This window comes from Calcarisporiella thermophila (genome assembly GCF_041956535.1).
Source record: "Calcarisporiella thermophila strain CBS 279.70 unplaced genomic scaffold VTP21scaffold_3, whole genome shotgun sequence".
NCBI lineage: Eukaryota > Fungi > Calcarisporiellomycota > Calcarisporiellomycetes > Calcarisporiellales > Calcarisporiellaceae > Calcarisporiella > Calcarisporiella thermophila.
Window position 1 is genome coordinate 49,223 of NW_027192193.1, and position 18,429 is coordinate 67,651.

General features: G+C 44.4%; 5 protein-coding genes across 5 annotated transcripts; 4 read left to right on the forward strand and 1 right to left on the reverse strand.

Annotated features, from left to right (window-relative positions):
• Positions 1–57: 57 nt before the first annotated feature.
• VTP21DRAFT_6910 (uncharacterized protein) lies at positions 58–2,417 on the forward strand (the record flags this gene model as incomplete). Its single annotated transcript, XM_069397593.1, has 2 exons — positions 58–1,361; positions 1,478–2,417. The coding sequence occupies 2 exons, from the start codon at positions 58–60 to the stop codon at positions 2,415–2,417; spliced, it is 2,244 nt and encodes a 747-aa protein (XP_069255137.1).
• Positions 2,418–2,488: 71 nt separating this feature from the next.
• Positions 2,489–4,693, forward strand: VTP21DRAFT_6911 (uncharacterized protein; the record flags this gene model as incomplete). Its single annotated transcript, XM_069397594.1, has 1 exon — positions 2,489–4,693. The coding sequence occupies one exon, from the start codon at positions 2,489–2,491 to the stop codon at positions 4,691–4,693; it is 2,205 nt and encodes a 734-aa protein (XP_069255138.1).
• A 552-nt stretch (positions 4,694–5,245) lies between these two features.
• On the forward strand, positions 5,246–6,188 carry VTP21DRAFT_6912 (uncharacterized protein; the record flags this gene model as incomplete). The annotated part of the gene is made up of 3 exons (XM_069397595.1): positions 5,246–5,397; positions 5,452–5,518; positions 6,111–6,188. The coding sequence occupies 3 exons, from the start codon at positions 5,246–5,248 to the stop codon at positions 6,186–6,188; spliced, it is 297 nt and encodes a 98-aa protein (XP_069255139.1).
• A 427-nt stretch (positions 6,189–6,615) lies between these two features.
• VTP21DRAFT_6913 (uncharacterized protein) lies at positions 6,616–8,959 on the reverse strand (the record flags this gene model as incomplete). The annotated part of the gene is made up of 6 exons (XM_069397596.1): positions 6,616–7,304; positions 7,377–7,792; positions 7,860–7,948; positions 8,019–8,135; positions 8,215–8,457; positions 8,531–8,959. The coding sequence occupies 6 exons, from the start codon at positions 8,957–8,959 to the stop codon at positions 6,616–6,618; spliced, it is 1,983 nt and encodes a 660-aa protein (XP_069255140.1).
• Positions 8,960–11,801: 2,842 nt separating this feature from the next.
• Positions 11,802–18,416, forward strand: VTP21DRAFT_6914 (uncharacterized protein; the record flags this gene model as incomplete). The annotated part of the gene is made up of 12 exons (XM_069397597.1): positions 11,802–11,964; positions 12,085–12,174; positions 12,236–12,276; positions 12,340–12,417; positions 12,480–12,593; positions 12,662–12,811; positions 12,881–12,961; positions 13,042–13,184; positions 13,243–13,498; positions 13,564–13,620; positions 13,697–18,235; positions 18,312–18,416. 12 exons carry the CDS (start codon positions 11,802–11,804, stop codon positions 18,414–18,416), a joined length of 5,817 nt encoding a protein of 1,938 aa, XP_069255141.1.
• Between the last annotated feature and the right edge of the window lie 13 nt (positions 18,417–18,429).

Consider the following 18,429-nt stretch of genomic DNA (forward strand, 5'->3'; position numbering starts at 1 on the left):
GATTCGGAGTAGTTTTTTCGTTTTTTCTACTTCTTTTTTGCTCCTTGCACGCGTCCGATGCCTCCAAACGATCCCCCCAACTGCGACGCATCATTTGATACCCGTTTGGCCAGTGTACGACAAGTTTTCGACGAGTTGGATCGCGATGACGAGATTGCGGGCTCAGATGAGCGCGAGCACATTGATGCCAGCACTGACCCAAACGAGGAGATAGACCGCGTCCCAAAAACCCCTCCCCCCAGGTCCCCACATGTCCTCCCCTCGAGCGATTTGGGCGCACCCATCCCTTGCAGCCAGCGCCGCAACCTCATCAGTGATGATGACCGCTCCGTGGCGCAGCAACGCGAAACGCGACCCACCCTCGACGACTCACAGAGGCGCAGCTCCCAATCCCATGTCATCGTCTCCAAGGCGAGAGCCACGGCCAGCGTCCACTGCCCGGCTCCAGACTGCGAATACTGGGGCTTTGTGCCGAGGACAATCACTCGCCACTACCAGCAGACCCATGGAGGCACTCTAGACTTCCAATGGACCTGCTCGGAGCCCGGTTGCAATCAAGTATCCTGCAGCCAACAGAAGATATGGGATCACGAACAGGAGCAACACAACCTGCCCTGCTTCGGAACGCCTCCTCTCCACCCATCCGATGTCCCTACAGGAACAAGGATCTTGGACTACCGCGTCCCGACCAACGCATCCCGCTTCCCATGCCCCTTTACAGACCAATGCTCGCATTCGTCAGCGAGGTGCGACGTGCTGACAAAACACGTGGAGACTATTCACAACGTCACCATCCGCCAGGTATGGCTCCGCCCTAGACCATATTGTCCCTACGAAACCACAGAGAAGAGGATCGTGATGAAGCACGTAAAATATGAGTGCCGAGCCAGGGACACGGGAAGCAACCCAATCGTCGAGCCGCCCCCAGCTCAGCCCGATACATGCCCAGGATGTCGCCTCGAAACAGGATCTTCCATCGAGCTGCGCAAACACATGCGCATACACCCTGGCCTCACAAACCTAGAGAGCGGAAGGCTATTCGGCCCACTCTCTGAGCAGGACCAGATGCTGGTGGAGCAAGCGATTGGCGACGTTGGTTACGAGATAGTAGACGTGGTCCACTACCTACGACTCCACCGAACGTGGAGAAGCCCAGCAAGGATCCAGGAGGCTGTACGGAAGGTAGCCAGTCGCCCACTGAACCAAAGGTTTCCTCACATGAAGGTGCCACAAAATGATACGACCAGATCCATTACGGAGGTCAACTTTTCATTCTGGCCCATCGTTCACGGAACCAGAAGAACAGAGCGAACTACCCTAACCCCGACGACGAAGAAACCACAGAGACACCCGACCCATACGTCCCAAGCACAGAGACGAGGGAAGACCCGCAAGAGGAGGCAAACGAGCCACCACTACGACCTCCTCCTCCCATAACTACAAGCTCCTGATATCAACTACGAGTGCCCCTCTTCAGGAACAAGGAGAATCGAGATCAAGCAGAGAAACTGATCGACGCCATAGTCCGGCGCCATTTGGTACGAGACTCGGACTCCTGGGACACAGTAGAAAGGAAAGATGCTGGACTTCGAGATGCGCTATGGCAATGCATCCAGGAACTAACAAGTCCACAGAGCCAACGCGGGGAAGAACAAGGGGAAAGGGCACTCAGAGCGCAAGACACGGAAAGAGATATCACCGCAGAACTAAGGGATCCGAGGCTTCCACGACGCGAACAGAGGCGGCTTCTGCGACAACGGGCAGAACAGCGCCAAGAAAATGGCTCCCTGTACTTCCAACGGAAATACCAGCACAGACCAAAACAGGTTTTCGAAGAACTAACGGACAAACCACGCTCGCCTCCATGTCCAATACCGTGTACAAGTCTAGAGGAAACTTTCCGGACGAGATACGCAGAGGACCAAAACGGAACACTCCCTCCACTAAGCCCACGAACGACCCAAGAAGCAACAGAAATCAGCCAAACCGAGATCCCGGAAGAGGTGGTCCCGGAAACACAGGAGATCTGCCACACAGCCCCGGCCCCAAACGAAGCTGGAGAAGTCGACCGGGTGACCGATGAGAACAGCACAGAGGAGCAAGACAGAGGATGGCGCCTCCGAGAGCCCACGATAGAATCGGTGGAAACCAGATTGAGCGCTCTCAACCAAACCTCTAGTGCAGGCCCAGATGGCATTACCTATGCGATCTGGAAACTCTTCCCGTCATTGACAACATGGCTGGAGGCAATCTTCCGAAAATGCTTCCAAGAGGCACGGATCCCAGCCCAATGGCGGATCTCCAAAACAATACTCCTGCTAAAGAAGCCGACAGCTGACCCTCTAGACATTGGCAACTGGAGGCCTGTGAGTCTGATCACAGTCGGAAGAAGAACACAGTCGGAAAGCTATACTTGAGCGTTCTGAACCACTGCATCCGAGAGACATGTTCCACACACCGGCTCCTCTCTGTGAACCAGAAAGGATTCATGCCCGTGTCGGGCTGCATAGAACATGACTTTACCATCCACACATACATCAGGCAGGCTCGCCGCAAAAGCCGAGACATCTACATTGTAAGTTACGACTTCAAAGATGCCTTCGGAGCATTAGACCACTCCATAATCCGACAGGCGATAAATGGACTGGGGTTCATTGAAATAGCCCAACGTCAGATCATGAGTATGTACGAAGATATCGGCTTCTGGGTGGAATCGACCGAAGGATGCACCCCAATCATCCCACAAAAACACGGAGTGAAACAGGGGGATCCCAGCTCACCCTTGATCTTCAACTTGTTCCTGGAATATCTATCCCGTAAACTCAATCGCATCACCACCACCCCAAACATCCCGACTAAGCACCTGCTTTTGGCCGACAACCTCATCACCATTGCCGACAACCCGAGCACATGCCAAGCACTGCATGAAGAGGTAGTGGAGTTCTGTCACATGACTGGAATAGAGATCCAGGCTCGCAAATGTCACCTCCTAGCGAATCAAGCAGCTGGGAAAGTGAAACGTACGGTGGACAGGTCCTTAAAGCTCACCATTCAAGATATCGACATCCCTACGATCAAGGCGAGAGATTCATTCAAATACCTCGGGAACAAAGTAGGCATGCAACGCAACGGAATCTACGGCCAATTCCACGAGATGCTCAAAGACACCGAAACAGTGCTGATGAAGGTGGCCGACTCCCCACTGCGAATCCACCAGAAACATCACGCGATTCGCACATTCGTAATACCGAAATGGGAATACTTTGTTCAACTCAACGGATTGGGGGTTCACCACGCCAAACTCCTTGGACAAGCACTCAGGACGGCGATTCGCAAGTACTGCAAGCTGCCCACACATGCCTCGATGGCGTTCTTCCACACCGACAGAGAGAACGGAGGCCTCGGCATGCCGGATCCATGGACATGGGCGTGCTCCACACAAGCAGTACACGTGGCGGAACTACTGAACTCCAAGGACCCGACGGTTCGCAAGCTCGTGGTGGACTCAATCAGAAGTATCATCGAAGCCCGGTACCCAGGTGTACCGCATACGATGGAGGAACACACGCTGGTCATGTCCTATCTGGGAGGCAGTTTGGAACATCTTAAACAAGGAAACTACATAGACTGCTTCGACCTCATTGCGCACGTCCCACGGGCCATCAAAGCGACAAGGATGAAGATTACGTACCATACATATAAAGGCTACGAAGTAGTCCCTAACAACCCCCCACAGGTAGCGGAGAATCAACCCGGCACGGAAAGAGAAATAAAATGGCCCAGAACGCTAACAAAGGTCGCAAGGGTGAAAGCGGCATGCCGACAGCATATCGCGGAACACTGGGCCTCACAACCGCAGCAAGGTCACGCACTAGCTACACTGAGAAACCCCCACTCCAACGCGTGGCTGACCAACAGCGACCTATACCCGGCTGCATATCGATTTGCCGTCAAGGCCAGGCTGGACCTTCTCCCTCACAACAGGAACAAACAGAGATGGAAACAACGAGACACTGCAGATTGCCCCCACTGTGGAAGGATGGAGACCACCCACCATATCCTATCCGTCTGCCCTAGATACCGGCCCATCCGCACCGAACGGCACGACAAGATAGCGGAGCGCCTTGCGAGAACAGCAAGGTATAACCACCCCGACTGCGAAGTGTTCGTTAACCAATCACCACCAGATATCCAAGCGGACCAACTACGGCCAGACCTGGTTATCGTGAACAGAACGCTAAAACAGGTCAAAATCCTGGACGTTGCCGTTACCGCCCAGTGCGACGACCAATGTTTAAACGAGAAACGAGAGGAGAAGGTCACCAAATATACCGCCATTAATCAGCAATATGAAGACCTAGGCTTCAGCACTAGACTCGACGCAGTGGTGTTTGGAGACCTCGGAGGATCAGACACACGGAATACAACCATTTTCACGCAGATCCTAAAGTCGCCGAGATCTTATGCAGACAAGATGCACCGCTTTATCGTCGCCGACATCCTACGTGCCGGTCAAAGAATCTGGGCTCAACGTAGCAACCTCTCTCTCCCGGCAGTAAACAACAACAGATACATCGCCGACAGTAGAGACACAGCGCGAAATGTTGCTCCGACTACACAAGACATCGTACAAGCGACCCCAGTGACCCAAATCAACCGATTAATCGAAGACATCCGACACGGCAGAGAATAACAAAATAATAATAGAAAAAAAAAAATAAAAATAAAAAATAACAAAAAAAAACCAAAAAAAAACATAAAATACAATGAAGTTAATATTTTATTCCAATAACTAAAATAAGTTCCGCTTTACTCTATAGTATCATATTTTAACCCTATTATAATGTTAGTATTCTTTTTCTTCTCAGTACTTTTCCCTTATATTCACTGTTTTCCATCTCATATATCTGATATTGTGGAGACGCGGGGGAAACCCCCGCGGACCCCCATCATTATTATAATTTATCTTATTTCCTTTCTTTTCTTTGCTTTTTACTCTTTTACGCGCCCGCACCTCCAAGTGTTGTGCTTTAGTATTGAGACTTATTATTGCTTCTTCTCTGTCAATCAATACAAACGAAATAAAAATATTATGGGTTCGATTCCCTGATTCGAAGTAGTTTTTTGCATATTTCTTATTATTTTATTGATGTTTTTCTCCTCTTGAAGGGCATAGGGACGTTCCCCTCGTCGTGAGGAACCGATTGATACCTTTTTTGTGGGGAGTTTCTGCAATTTTTGCGGAATGATCGAAGATGATGAGAAAATCGACGCTGATGATGGCCATAGTGACTCCGCCAATACAGCTCCGAATGTCACGGGAATGGTTCAGCAGGGACCACTGATGCGTCCTGACCTCGTGGGGACAGGATCTCTCCGCCATCCGAGTTGTATGCGGTTCATCTGAGGCTCGGAGACATGGGGCCCTCATTCACTTGATGAGGCATCTAGCGACGACGAACCAGACCAGAGAGCACCACAGGCGCTGCGCCAAGTTCAGAATCTCCCGCCCTTAAACGTAGGATTCAAAGACCACCGTTTGAATAAGACAGTCGAGCCAGGATGCTAGTGAAGGCTAATTTACGACGCAACTGTTTACGACAACTAGCGATTCCCCAGACAATCCGATGTTCGAAGTACCGTCTACTTAGTCGGAAAAAAATTAGTACGGCCATAATGGTAGAGGGATTTTTCGTGTTAGCAATATAACGTTGCTGCACCCTTTGTTATACGTTCGACCTCGAGATCTTGACCAACCTTTAGCTATCTTCGCCAAGCCGACAAAGCGCACTCATGAGTTCCCGGAAAGCAGACTTCCTCTTCACTGTTGTCCATCTACCTGCCGAAATGACACTTCGATCTGAGCAAAACCTTGACTAGACCAACATCCTCTTGCTATAGTTGTCTCTGATGTCACGAGGCCTTTACTCATGACTTGGCTACAACCTCTATTTACCAATGGCCATTTCATCCGGCGACAAAGAACCAGACCAGAGAGCAGCAAATGGCGCTGCGCCAATTTACGGAGGTGGCACCACAACAGGGCCTAGATTAAGTGGTTATTTGTACATACACCGCGTGGTGGCCAGGTAGACCGAATTCGTCTATAGGAGGCTCAGCAGCTCGAGCCAACTGCCGACCGACGCCACTGGCTATCACCCGTGTTCCTGCGTCCCCGCGGGGGCTAGGATAGAGTCGGACGCATCAGGATAACAAAAGCTGGTACCAGACACCATGGACAAAACACAATTGGGAACAAGTCTAAAGGGCCTCTCAGGGAACCTCCCTACCGAAGATTCTATTTCGCCCGAAGGGAAGCACTGTGAGGACATAGCGAGCCTTGCACCCTACTTCCATCCACCTTCCCTCTTTGGAAGATGTCGAAAATGAGTTGAGTCGTGCTGACGAGGTGATACTGTGCCATTGCCAGGCTCAAATACTTAGTTTAATATCAATCTGGTTCCTGCTAGAAAAAAGTCAAAATAATTTTCTGCTACGAAATATTATACACTTTACTCAAGAAATAAGCTCTGCAATTTATTAACTTTTGAAATATTAACAAAGTTATAACTGGTTTTGTAAATAAAATAGCAAAAGGAGTCAATTATAGACTTCTCATAAGTGTAAACCGTTGCAAAGATTTTGCTTCCAAAGAGGTGTCTCTGCTGATTCTTGACCTTCAATGCCACGTTTGGAGAAAGGACTGGTGAAGCAGCCCAGCTCGGACTTGCCCGCGCGCATTTGGCAGATAAGTTCCTTTTTGCAAGTTGAGTCACACTTTCCTTCACGCCCGGCAGATCCAGTGCGATACAAGAAAAATTTGTCGAAGAGCTCATTATTCTTCTCGAATTGAACAGTAAGTGTATGCCACCAGGCTGGCGTTAATGGTGCATGGGGAGAATCAAAAGCATAGTCTTTACGAGCTGAATATTCTAGTTTCCATTCGGGCTCTTCGTCATTTTTCTCCCATTTGCTTGCTTGTGATATGTCGGCATAGTAGGTCAGAGAATCAACGACAGTGAATGTCTCTGCGTCTACTTTATACACACGATAGGTAGGGTTCTTATTTGTGTATGTCGTGACAGATGGTGCAATATATCCAACAGCTATAGCATGTTTGGCATCACGGTCGTCGTCAGATGAGTAGAAGACCTCAAACTCGTCACGGTGAGTGTGACCGAAGAATATTCCTGCTATAACATGAGGGCTATATCTTTGTACAATCTGATAGAAGAGGTGACTGTAATTATGCATGCAGTCACTTTGCCCGCTGGGATGATGCCCAAGAATCCAAACACGTTGACCTGACAAATAAATTCAAAAAAATTATTAAATGCAATTCATTAAAAAATATCAAACATATTTGTATTACGCACCGTTATCTTCGGCATCCTGCAATTCAGAGACGAGCCATGCAAGCATTAGGTTAGGATCAGGGTGATCTCTTGCATGGTCAAGCACATAAAAGTTGAGGGTGTAGCACCAGTTGGTATTTAAAGATATAACCTTTAGCTTGGGGTATGCTTCGGGAGTATAGGAATAAGAGCCTGTATTCTTAACCACTTGCTTAGCTGTGTCGGAGTCCAAGAATTTCTCCCATTGTTCTGCAAAGAATGGGTATTGTGGGTCGTCCTTTCCTTCGGGATAGTGTTTGGGAGGAGAAAGATTGATAGGAACGAAGTCGTGATTACCAACAACTGGGAAGAAAGTTTTGACTGCTTTGTTCAATTTTCGATGAAGACCATCCCACGTGCGCTTAATGTTTTTCTCTGCAGCTTCTTTGTCAGCAATCCTAAATGATTGACAAACAATCAGGATCTCCTACTATTCCAAAATATTGAATTGATCAAAAATCATACCAGATATCATGCGCAACAAGATCTCCGGTTAGGAAACCTAGATCAATATTATCTTTCTTTACAATGTGGTCAATCATATTATCAGCGAGCTATTACGCATATTTAAAAAAATTAGCATATCGAAAAACGTGACCCATTTTGTTATTGGAAGGAACTCACAAGCTGAGGGGTGTCACAGCTATAATCTCCCCAGATACTAGCTGGCCTCTTAGGGGGGTTGGATCCTGAGTCAGAACGACAACAAGTTGGACGGTCGCAAACTGCATCAGAACCAGGCTAACTCGTTGAAATTAAAGATGGTTAGCATTAAAGAAACAGCCGTAAAAAATAAAGAGTAGGCAGGACGATATATTACCTTATAGTGGCTGTCTACATGCCAATCGCTGAGATGCAGTACATTCAAAGTTTTACCGGAGTTCTTGGGGGCAGTAGCATCAACTGGTTTTGGTTTTGGGAACTGCATTTTTCCGGCAGTCGTTTCGGGATAGGGACAAACATCGAGTAGCGCAGCACAGAGTAACTTTCCATCATAATTCCTATCAAATTTGCTAATTACTTTGAAGAGCACGGGACCTTGTGTATCGACAAGCCCACGGCACTATTGATCAAAGTTACTCATTAAACGTGTCGGAGAGAGAGTATAGTGTGCTTAGACCTGTTGTGATACATACCGTAGTCTCATCAAATTTCTTTTGAACTTTACACACGCCGTGCAAAATTTCGTATAAAAGCTTTGGGCTATACTTATAGAGCGTGGCAACTGCAACCTCCGCACCGGTGCATGCGCGGCAGCTCACCGCCTTCTTTCCTTTCTCGATCAGGTTCAAAAACCAATTCTTGATAGAATTTCCAATGCCAAATGGATCTGCCCTTGCTGCGAGGATGATAGTGCGAGGGTGAGCATTGTGGAGATCGATATAAGAAAGGTTTCCGTCTGGAAGGAAGGAGAGGCTTGTCAAGTTGAAATCCTCGCCGAAGCCTTCATCATCAAACCCATTAGCTGGCTGGACGACCTTGGGCTTTGCTTCGGCACAGCTTGAAGAGAGGAGAAGTGTAATTAAAGAAAGGGCGAGAAGCACGAGGCTCGTTGATTTTTGCATAGTCAGATTATGTCTTAAAGACTGGAGGGATAAAGGGAGAGGGGGCGTGTTGAAGGAGGGAACGGGATTAAAGATAGAGTAAGTGAAGATTAAAAATAAGTAAAATAAAAATTATTACTACTACGAAACCAGAGAATTTTATCGTAGACTAAGCCCATTGCTCCAATATATATAGTCCTCATGGCTAAAGGTCGGTGCAACCTCATGTCTTTAGAGTATTAGTGTTATTTGTTGCTTATAAAGGCTCACAAATATAGACTGTATAACTCCGCTGTTTTACCAGCCAGTAGTACAATAAACATGCTCTCAAATGTGAATCCGAAAAACTGAAGTGAATTTCAATAAGCAATAAATCTACACGTTTATTGGCTTAAAATGTAAAATACGTGGTATCATACAAAGAACAGGAAATGACTCGCTTTGTGAAAAAAGAGAGTAGTGTAAGATTAAGAGGCGCCCTATCTCATTCAGCAAAAGCTATTGCGATACCGAGGTGATCCTTGAAATGGATTAGATTTGGCCCGAAGAAAGGAATCAGATAAATCCTATTTCCATTTCCAGAAATTTAGCTCAAACAATGTATTCAAAGGCTTAGTTTTAAAGTTGTGGCACGATTGGTAAGAACTAATTGGGCGTGCCCCCATCCGACCCTTCGATTGATGCACATGAGAAAACCATGAGGTGAGCCAATCGAGCACATTATGTCACAGCGTTCAATTCTGGTTTTGTACACCCATATTTCCAAGGAGATGTTCTCAGGCTCAATGATATAGCACTAGGAAACTTATTTAGAAGCAACCCATAAAGGAACAGGAAGCTTCCATTTTGGAATGTAGCTAAGGATTGAATATCGCAGATATGCTCATGCCCACTCTTATTTAGGACTACTACTTCAAGCTACATTACTAAGTAAAAAGGGGTATAGAATAGTAAATAAATCTGTGCCAGTTGGCTAGGCTTCCGAAAATTTAGTAGGCGATTAAAGATCTAATAAAGGCACTTCTATATTAAGCCATAGGGCATGTTGTTGAAGTGCCTAAGCCCGGATTCATTAAAGCAACCTCGGCGTCGGATCCTGGTTATTTCCTGTCACTTCAATTACTTTTGAATCCATACCAAGAGTCCCAATTGATGCTTAGACACCACCATAAGGTGACATTTCCAGGTGTTTCAATTCAATTGTGCAAAGCCTTACAGAATTACTACCTATGTATTACCTTAATATGTCCAAAGTTGTAAAATGGTCTGATGGTTTGCAATAATTGCTAGGGCAATGTGCTCCGGAATAGCGCCTTAAAGCGCACTTTAATATAATAAAATGCAGTAGCAAAGCGTTCGTAATTTGAAAAAAAAAAATTTATATTCTTGAAGCATTGCTACACCTATACCTGAACCTAAGGGGGATATTTCAACGTGGAATATTATATTTCGTGGACTGCTGCAGAAATGAGTCATTTCAACTAGTCCAACTAGAGCAAATATTATTCATTCTAAACAGTGATTAGAAAAAGGGAGGGTTTATAGAGCCTTCTTGACAAATAAGCTGCTTTATTAAATTTCAAGGTACTGAGTTTGCAACAACTCAGTGATTCATTTGTAAGTAATCGAATACTTTATAACTTTTGTGCTCGTGGAAAATCACCGGCATTACATACTGATTTCAATACTCGCAATTTGAATTCAAAATATTGACTCCTAAACCCTATAAAAGACCCGCCCGGTGTAAACTGCAAGATTACGTATAGAAGCATGTAGAAAGGATGAAGCACCTTCGGATTCCTCATAAAGTTTCTTTAATATCACTACAGATTGAAATTTCTCCCTATTATAAAATCGTGAAAAGTATGTGAAATGCTTGTAAAAATTTAGAGAATCACGAACATTATTCATCCTTTCTACATGCTTCTGTACGTAATCTAACCGTTTTCACCGAGCGGGTTTTTTGTAGGGAAACATATTAAAAAAATGGATGATATTGTTTAAACTTATAATATATATAGATTTAGGAATATTTTTTCAATGCATCAGGTCCGTTTTTATTTACGGTAGTTTTGTATTGGTGCAAATTAATGTACCTATTTCAGATATACCAGTACTATTAAGCGAATTTAACAAAATAAAATACTTTAATCCATGCAAAGTGAAGTGGTTTTTTTATTATTTCCGAGTTCATAAATTTCGTCCTTGGACCATTTGATAATTCATTTGTTTGTTTTCATATATGGTGATGATATTACTCTTTCGTTCAGTTTTTTCAAATGGTAAAGGCTTTTTTGGTACAATATTAAAGTGTACGGCATATGTTAATTAGAAGGATTGACACAGAGCAATCGCCATTTATTTTGAACTTTCTATAAAGCTTAAGTCGGGTGGAACCAAATGCCATGCATTTTTCAATCCGTTATGGTATACTGAAAATATTATGCAGATTTAATAGCTCTGAAAAATCATTTATTGATTTTCATGAATATAGATTAAACAAATAGGTTTATGTTAAATTTATGTGTTATAGTTTATCAACCCTTAAATTACACTATTTATACTTGCAACGAGTGGCTAAATACAAACTTTAATTCTCAATCCAAAAATATCCCAACTATGCGAATCAAAGCCTTTCTGATGTCGTCACCAAATTCCATTCTTCTACATTTTACGCGTTTATTTGTTACATTGTTACTGTAGCATTTCTGTTATTTTAAATAAGATATTTCGCGTCTCCCTCTCTTCTACTCCATTTAATTAAAAAAATTCCCGCATTTAACTTGTATTTTTTTCCTCAATACCTCGTAATTAAAATACCTTTATACAGATAGTTGAGGCCATAGTTGGAGCGCCATAGGTTATGGAGTCCAATAATAAGATTAACGTGGCCATTAGAGTGCGGCCATTAAATGACCGTGAACTTCAAAACGACCAAAAGATAGCATGGAGAGTACAAAATAATACAATAATACAGGGAAATTTGAATGATGAACGGCCAATTCTCGGCTCAACCTATACCTTTGGTGAGTTATCAGTTTTGATTGAATTATCTCGTTTGCGGTTGAAACAAGAAAATTATTTTTTTACGCGTTAATTGTACATGAATTGCTAATTGTTATCTATTTGTACTTTTCCAATAACAGATAAGATCTTCTGGGGGGAGGTGAAGAATGAGCAAGTACATGCATCAATAGCTCGCAATATTATACTTTCTTCAATGGCAGGAATGAATGGTATTATTTCTTTTATATTTTATTTGTGTTCTGATTAAAGGGTAAATTCATCTCAATTTAGGAACAATATTTGCATATGGACAAACCTCTTCAGGGAAAACGGTAGGCTATTTTATTATATTTGTTTGTTTAAACATTATTAAAGTGATTTACGCGTATTGATAGTATACAATGCATGGAACCAAAGAAGAACCAGGCATAATTCCTTTAGCAATTCGAGATATTTTCCAATATATTATGAATGTAAGTTAACTTTTCACTATGTGTGTATTCAGAATGATAGTTTTTTATTTCATCGTGCACAGACGCCAGACCGTGAATTTCTGCTGCGAGTATCATATTTGGAGATTTATAACGAAGTAATCCGTGATTTGATTAATCCTGAGAACGATAACCTGAAAATCAAGGAAAGCCCAAACGTGAGTTTTAATATTTTATGTTGAATTATTCATATCTATCTCATTTGTAAACGGTATTTTGTATCCAGAGAGAGATCTTTGTCGGCAACCTTACTGAGAAAATAGTCCTCTCCGCAAAAGATGTTCTTTCAATCTTGCAGCGCGGTGAGAGTAACCGACACGTCGGTGAAACAAATATGAATGAGCGAAGTAGTCGCTCACATACAATCTTTCGCATGGTATTAATTGCAATAATTACATTCTATTATCTTATTTTGATTCATACAATTTTTTTTACCTATTGATAGATTATTGAAAGTCGCGAACGCAACCGAAAGACTGACCAGAAGAAGCAATCCTACACCGGCGCAGTCAAAGTCTCTTGCTTAGTAAATATTAGATTGAAAAAAATTATACTTTTGTATACCTATTCACTGAATCCAAATTATATACTCTTTTTTATATGTAGAATCTGGTAGATCTAGCAGGTTCTGAGCGCGTTGGGCAAACAGGTGCTGAAGGCATTCGGCTTAAGGAGGGCGGCCATATCAATAAGAGCTTGTTAACACTCGGAACTGTAATTGCGAAACTTTCAGAGTACGGTAGTGACAGGTATTTTGGCTTGTGAATTCGAAGTTTTCTTTAATTAACAATCTAATTTTATGTATAGGGGTCATATTCCTTATCGTGATTCTAAGCTCACTCGAATCCTTCAACCTTCCCTTGGCGGTAATGCACGTACGGCAATTATCTGTACGATCTCACCAGCCAGTGGATACACAGATGAAACGTTAAGCACATTAAAGTTTGCTAGTCGTGCCAAGAATATTGAGAATCAACCTGAAATTAACGAGGTGCTTTCTGAAGAAGCACTACTTAAGAAATACCGACGTGAAATTAGCAATTTGAAACGCCAATTAGACGAGGTAAAGCCCAATTTATTTTTAACTACTGACGACCATAGACACCGGCTAAAGTTCATTTTATATAGGCAAATAATAAACAGAATGATGAGAATCGGGCAAATAAACGCAAGCGTATAGATAAGGTATGGTTTGTCTTTGATTAGATACCGAAGTAACTTATTCCTTAGCCTCCATATTAACTTCTTTTCCTTATACTAGGAGTCAGAGAAATTAAGAGAGGAAAAGGAGCAGGAGCGTTTGCGATATGAAGAGCTAAAACGTATGATATTGCATTCATCACGAGTCGAAACAGGTGCTGTACAAGAAGAGATCCGTCGTCAAACATGGCACCCTGGGATGGCTGAGCAAAGCGCTACATCTTCAGCTATAACTCAAGCTAGTCGAAAACGAAAATCGAATTGCTCCACTCAGTCTACTACAGGCGAGGTCGAGGAAGAGTCAATTCCATTGCTTGCCGCTAAGCGCCAGCTTGAAACTCAAAAGGAAAAGATTAAAGAAATCGAGCGGGTGGCAGGCGAAAAGGGGTCCGAAGCCGAGTTAGCCAAACATAAGCTTGAGATTCAGACAGCCAGAGCAGAAGAGCTAGCACAAAAAGTTGCCGAGATGGAGACAGAAGCAGAAACCGTCAAGCATGAGCTCGAGTCTCAAAGCATCAAAATGAAAGAACTCTATCAGATCATTTCCGAAAAGGATGCCCAACTGAAAGACCTCGAAAGTTCTATCGCAGAGAAAAATGCGGAATCTGAAGCAATAAGAGCTGAGCTCGAAGCACAATCAATTAAAGTATTAGACCTCTCTAATACTATAGCTGAAACCGAGTCTCATGTGAAATCACTCGAAAATAATGTCCACACGAAGACCATTGAAGCAGAGGAGGCCAAGCGTAAACTCGAAGAGAATAACTTCGCGTTGATTGAGCTTTCCCAGGAGATTTCCAGAAAGGATACCCAAATGAAGTCATTAGAGCTTGAGGTTCAGCAAAAAAACGATCAGGCTAACGCAACCCAACGTGACCTCGAGGAGCAGATGACCAAACTGAACGAACTTAGGGATATTCTTTCCGAAAAGTGTGGCCAGATACAATCACTAGAGCGGGACTTGTCTGATAAAAATGCCCAGGCTGAATCGACTAAGCGAGAACTAGAAGAACAAGTTCGTAGAGTGGAAGAATTGTTGCAAGAGCTCAACGAAAAAACTTCTCAAATGACAATATTGAAGAATGAAGTTTCCGAGAAGGATTCTCTGGTTGGAGCGGTCAAGCTTGAGCTTGAAGAGAAAGCATCCAAATTGGGTGGGCTATCGCAGGTTCTTAGCGAAAAAGAAGACCAGATAAAGGCGCTTGAGCACGCGATTGTCGAAAAAGATGCAGAAGGTGAAGCCCAGAGACTCGAGATTGAATCACAAACGGTCAGGGTCGAAGAGCTAGTTCAGAAACTTTCTGAAAAAGACTCCCTAATGAAGACATTCGAACTGGATATCGTTGCGAAGACCTCAGAGATAGAAGAGGTCAAGCGTGAGCTTGAAGTACAGTTGGAAAAGATGAGTAAGCTCGATAGGATATCGTCAGAAAAAGATGCCCAGATTGAAACGCTCCAATGTATAATCGCAGAACGAGAAGCTGAACTGAAATCCCTTGAGACAACGGTTAATGAGAGAGAGATCGAAGCCAAACAGCTGTTATCTGCGCAGGCTGAAAAAGATTCTGAAATGGAGCTATTGAAGAGGCGTACAGAAGAACTCTCGACGGCTCTAGAAGTCTCCACTCATCAACTCCAAGAGCTTGTGCAAAAAGCTGAGGAAAGAGAGAAGACCTGGTCACGTGAAAAATCAGAGCTAGAAGCACGCCTTATCGAGTCGGAAGCCAACTTTGTAGCAGCAAAGGAAAATACAGAACAATTGGTAGTGGTTAATGATTCTACAATTCGAAATCTCCAAGAACGTATCATCGAACTGGAAGAGCAACAAGTTCAATTGGTATCTGAGAAGGAAGGTCTTGAAAAAGCTATTGTCGAGAAGGATGCTGAAGCAGAAGTGTTAAACAAGCAAGCTGAAGAGCTCCGGCTAGAATACGCCGTCACCCAAGATATGCTTCGAGATTACAATTTGGAGGCCGAAAAGAGACAGATTTTATGGGCATCAGAAAAAGATGAATTGCAAACCCACGTCGTAAAGATAGAGTCAGAGAATGCGGACTTAAGGATAAAAGTGGAGGCAATGTTGAACGAAGTCAGCGATTTCCAAAGTAAACTTCAAGATCAAGCGCTTGTGATGCAACAAAAAGATGAAGAAATCGCCGGCCTACGAGCTCAGATGACCGAGTCAACACACGCGCTCCAAATCGCCCTAAGCGAACTGGAAACGAAGAGGAACCAGGTTGACAAGCTTGACTACGCTAAAGCTGAATTAGAGAAGCATATTCAATTGCTCGAGACGAAGATTAGCGAGAAGGAAGCCATGTTTGAGGCAGCTGTCTCGGAAAGAGATGTGACTCTAGGACTCAAGCTACAGGAGTTCGAGAGTCTGGTATCAAGACTAACGGAAGAGAAGGCTGCACTCGAGAATGCAGTTGCGGAAAATGAATCTAAGCTCCAGTTGATTATCTCCGAGAAAGATGCGCTTCTCGAGGCAACTGTTGCTGATAAGCATTTAGCTCTTTCGAATAAGGCAGCGGAGGTAGAATCATTGACTGTACAGCTTGCTGAGGAGAAAGAATCCACACAACAAATTAGGAAGCAATATGAAGAGGCCAAAGGAGAGTGCGCTACTCTTGGGAAACAATATGAAGAGCTTCAAGATAAATGCAAGAAGTTAGAGTGCATGATGGAAAATCTCGAGAATGTTTTGTGGATGTCGGAGGAGGAGATATGCAATGGGTTAAGCAAACTTGACCGCTTGGAGGCCCAGAAGAAGGGTGTTGAAGCAGAGCTGTCCGCGACCTCGACTCGAATCAAAGAGCTGGAAGAGCAACTTGTAGCGTCCAAACATGAACTCTCAGAGGAGAAATTCTGGAGCGAGCGAGTTCGATGCGAAGCGGACGCCATTTCAAAGTGGTACGAGGAGGAGAAATCAAAAAGAGAAGCAGCTGAAGAGCGCATCAAAGAATTCCCTGACCTTCAGAATCGTGTGGATGAACTTGCCACATCCAATGCAGAGCTCCGTAAACACTTGGAAGATGCTGAACGACGGGCCATGGAATTTGAAGAGAGCAAGGCTGCAGCCGTATCTGAAATGAATGGGCTCATCGCTGAGCTCAAGCACGCACAAGGGCTCTTGTCAATGAAAACCGTTGAAACTGAGGCACGTAGTGCCGAAATTGCTAACCTCTGGCGTCGAGCTGAAGAATTGGCCGAGGCGAATGCGGATCTTCACGGGCGATTGGAAAAAGCTGGACAACAAGTTGCAGAGCTTGAGGAGGGCAAAGTTACTGCCAATTCTCAACTGAATAGCCTTACCTTGGAACTGAAAACGACGAGAGAACAATTGGAGGCAAAATCACTGGAGGTCAATGCACTGGCAACTAAGCTGGCTGACTTGGAGATCGCTTTCAATGAAATTCAAGTTAACTTCTCGCAATGCGAACAAGAGCGTGATAGACTGTCTAGCTATGTACCCGATCTCGACACTGAGCTTCAACAGACGCGTAACCTTCTGGAGACAAAAATTGCAGAATCAGGCATCTTGGAGTCTAAATTATCAGAGGCAGAGATTGAGATGGCAAAGATGCAGGAAAAATTGGCTCAGAACGACCGAGAGCGAGAGAATATTATGCAGGAGTTGCCCGGTCTCACTTTGGAATTGCAACAGACCCGAGACCACTTGGCTTCGAAGTCTCTCGAGATCGAGGAGATGAACAGGAAATTAGCGGAAGCAAGTGTAACCATTGAGGATTTACAAACGCGGCTCGCTACAAGTGAACGGGAACGAGAACAGTTGATTGCAGAAGTACCTGATCTCGCCATTGAGCTAAGGCAGGTGCGGGAAGAGTTGGCTGCTAAGTCAGCTGAACTAGAGACGCTCCATCTGCAACGATCTGAAACAGAAATAGCCATGAGAGAAGCAAACGATCAACTCATACCGGCTGAGAGTGAACCAGGAGACCTAGCTTCTGGAGGGTTAGATCTAAGCAGTGAGCTCGCACGTGCGCAAGGTCTTCTGTCGTCAAATACCACAGAAACGAATACCCTGGAGACCAAGATTAGCGAGATGGAAGAGTTAGTCGCCGAGCTCAGAGCGCGTATTGCCCAACATGAAAATGAACGAGAACAGATGGAGTCGGACTTGAGAAACGCGCGCCATAAATTGGAGAAGCTTTCAAAATACAAGCAAGACTATTCCACGATATCGCACTCATTCAATGAGATGCAGACGTCGTTGCAAAACATGGAGGTCTTATGTGAGGAGAAGATCGCAAGTGAGGAGCAAATGCGTCAAGCTCTTGACACCATTATGCAAGAGAAAGAGGTCTTGATGGCCAGGCTAAAGGACGCAGAGAAGGCTGCAGAGGATGCAAAGGCTGCGGTTGCAGGTGCTTTGAAAGAGAAGTCAATGCTTGAAAAGTCGATAGCGGAGATGGCAACCGAAGAAAAGACATCCAAACGTCAATTCGCCTTGAAAGATATCACCAACGAGAAGAATATTGCCCCAGTAAATGAAAAGAAGGTTTCTGAGAAGAAGTATGAGAACAAGCGTTCCGCTCCGGTGGATGAAACGAAGCACGAAGAAATTGAGAATGTGAAGGTAACCATTCTAAGCATTCGTTGTCCTTTAGTTTCTTGCATCTAACCACCTTCATGTTGTTTGTATCTCCCCTCAGACTGTACGTAATCGTAGGTTGCAAGCACGAATGGCTCGTCGAGCAAATGCCGCAGCCGCACAAGCAAACAAGACCACCTCGCCCGAGGAATGTAATAACCAATAGTCATTTATTCCCA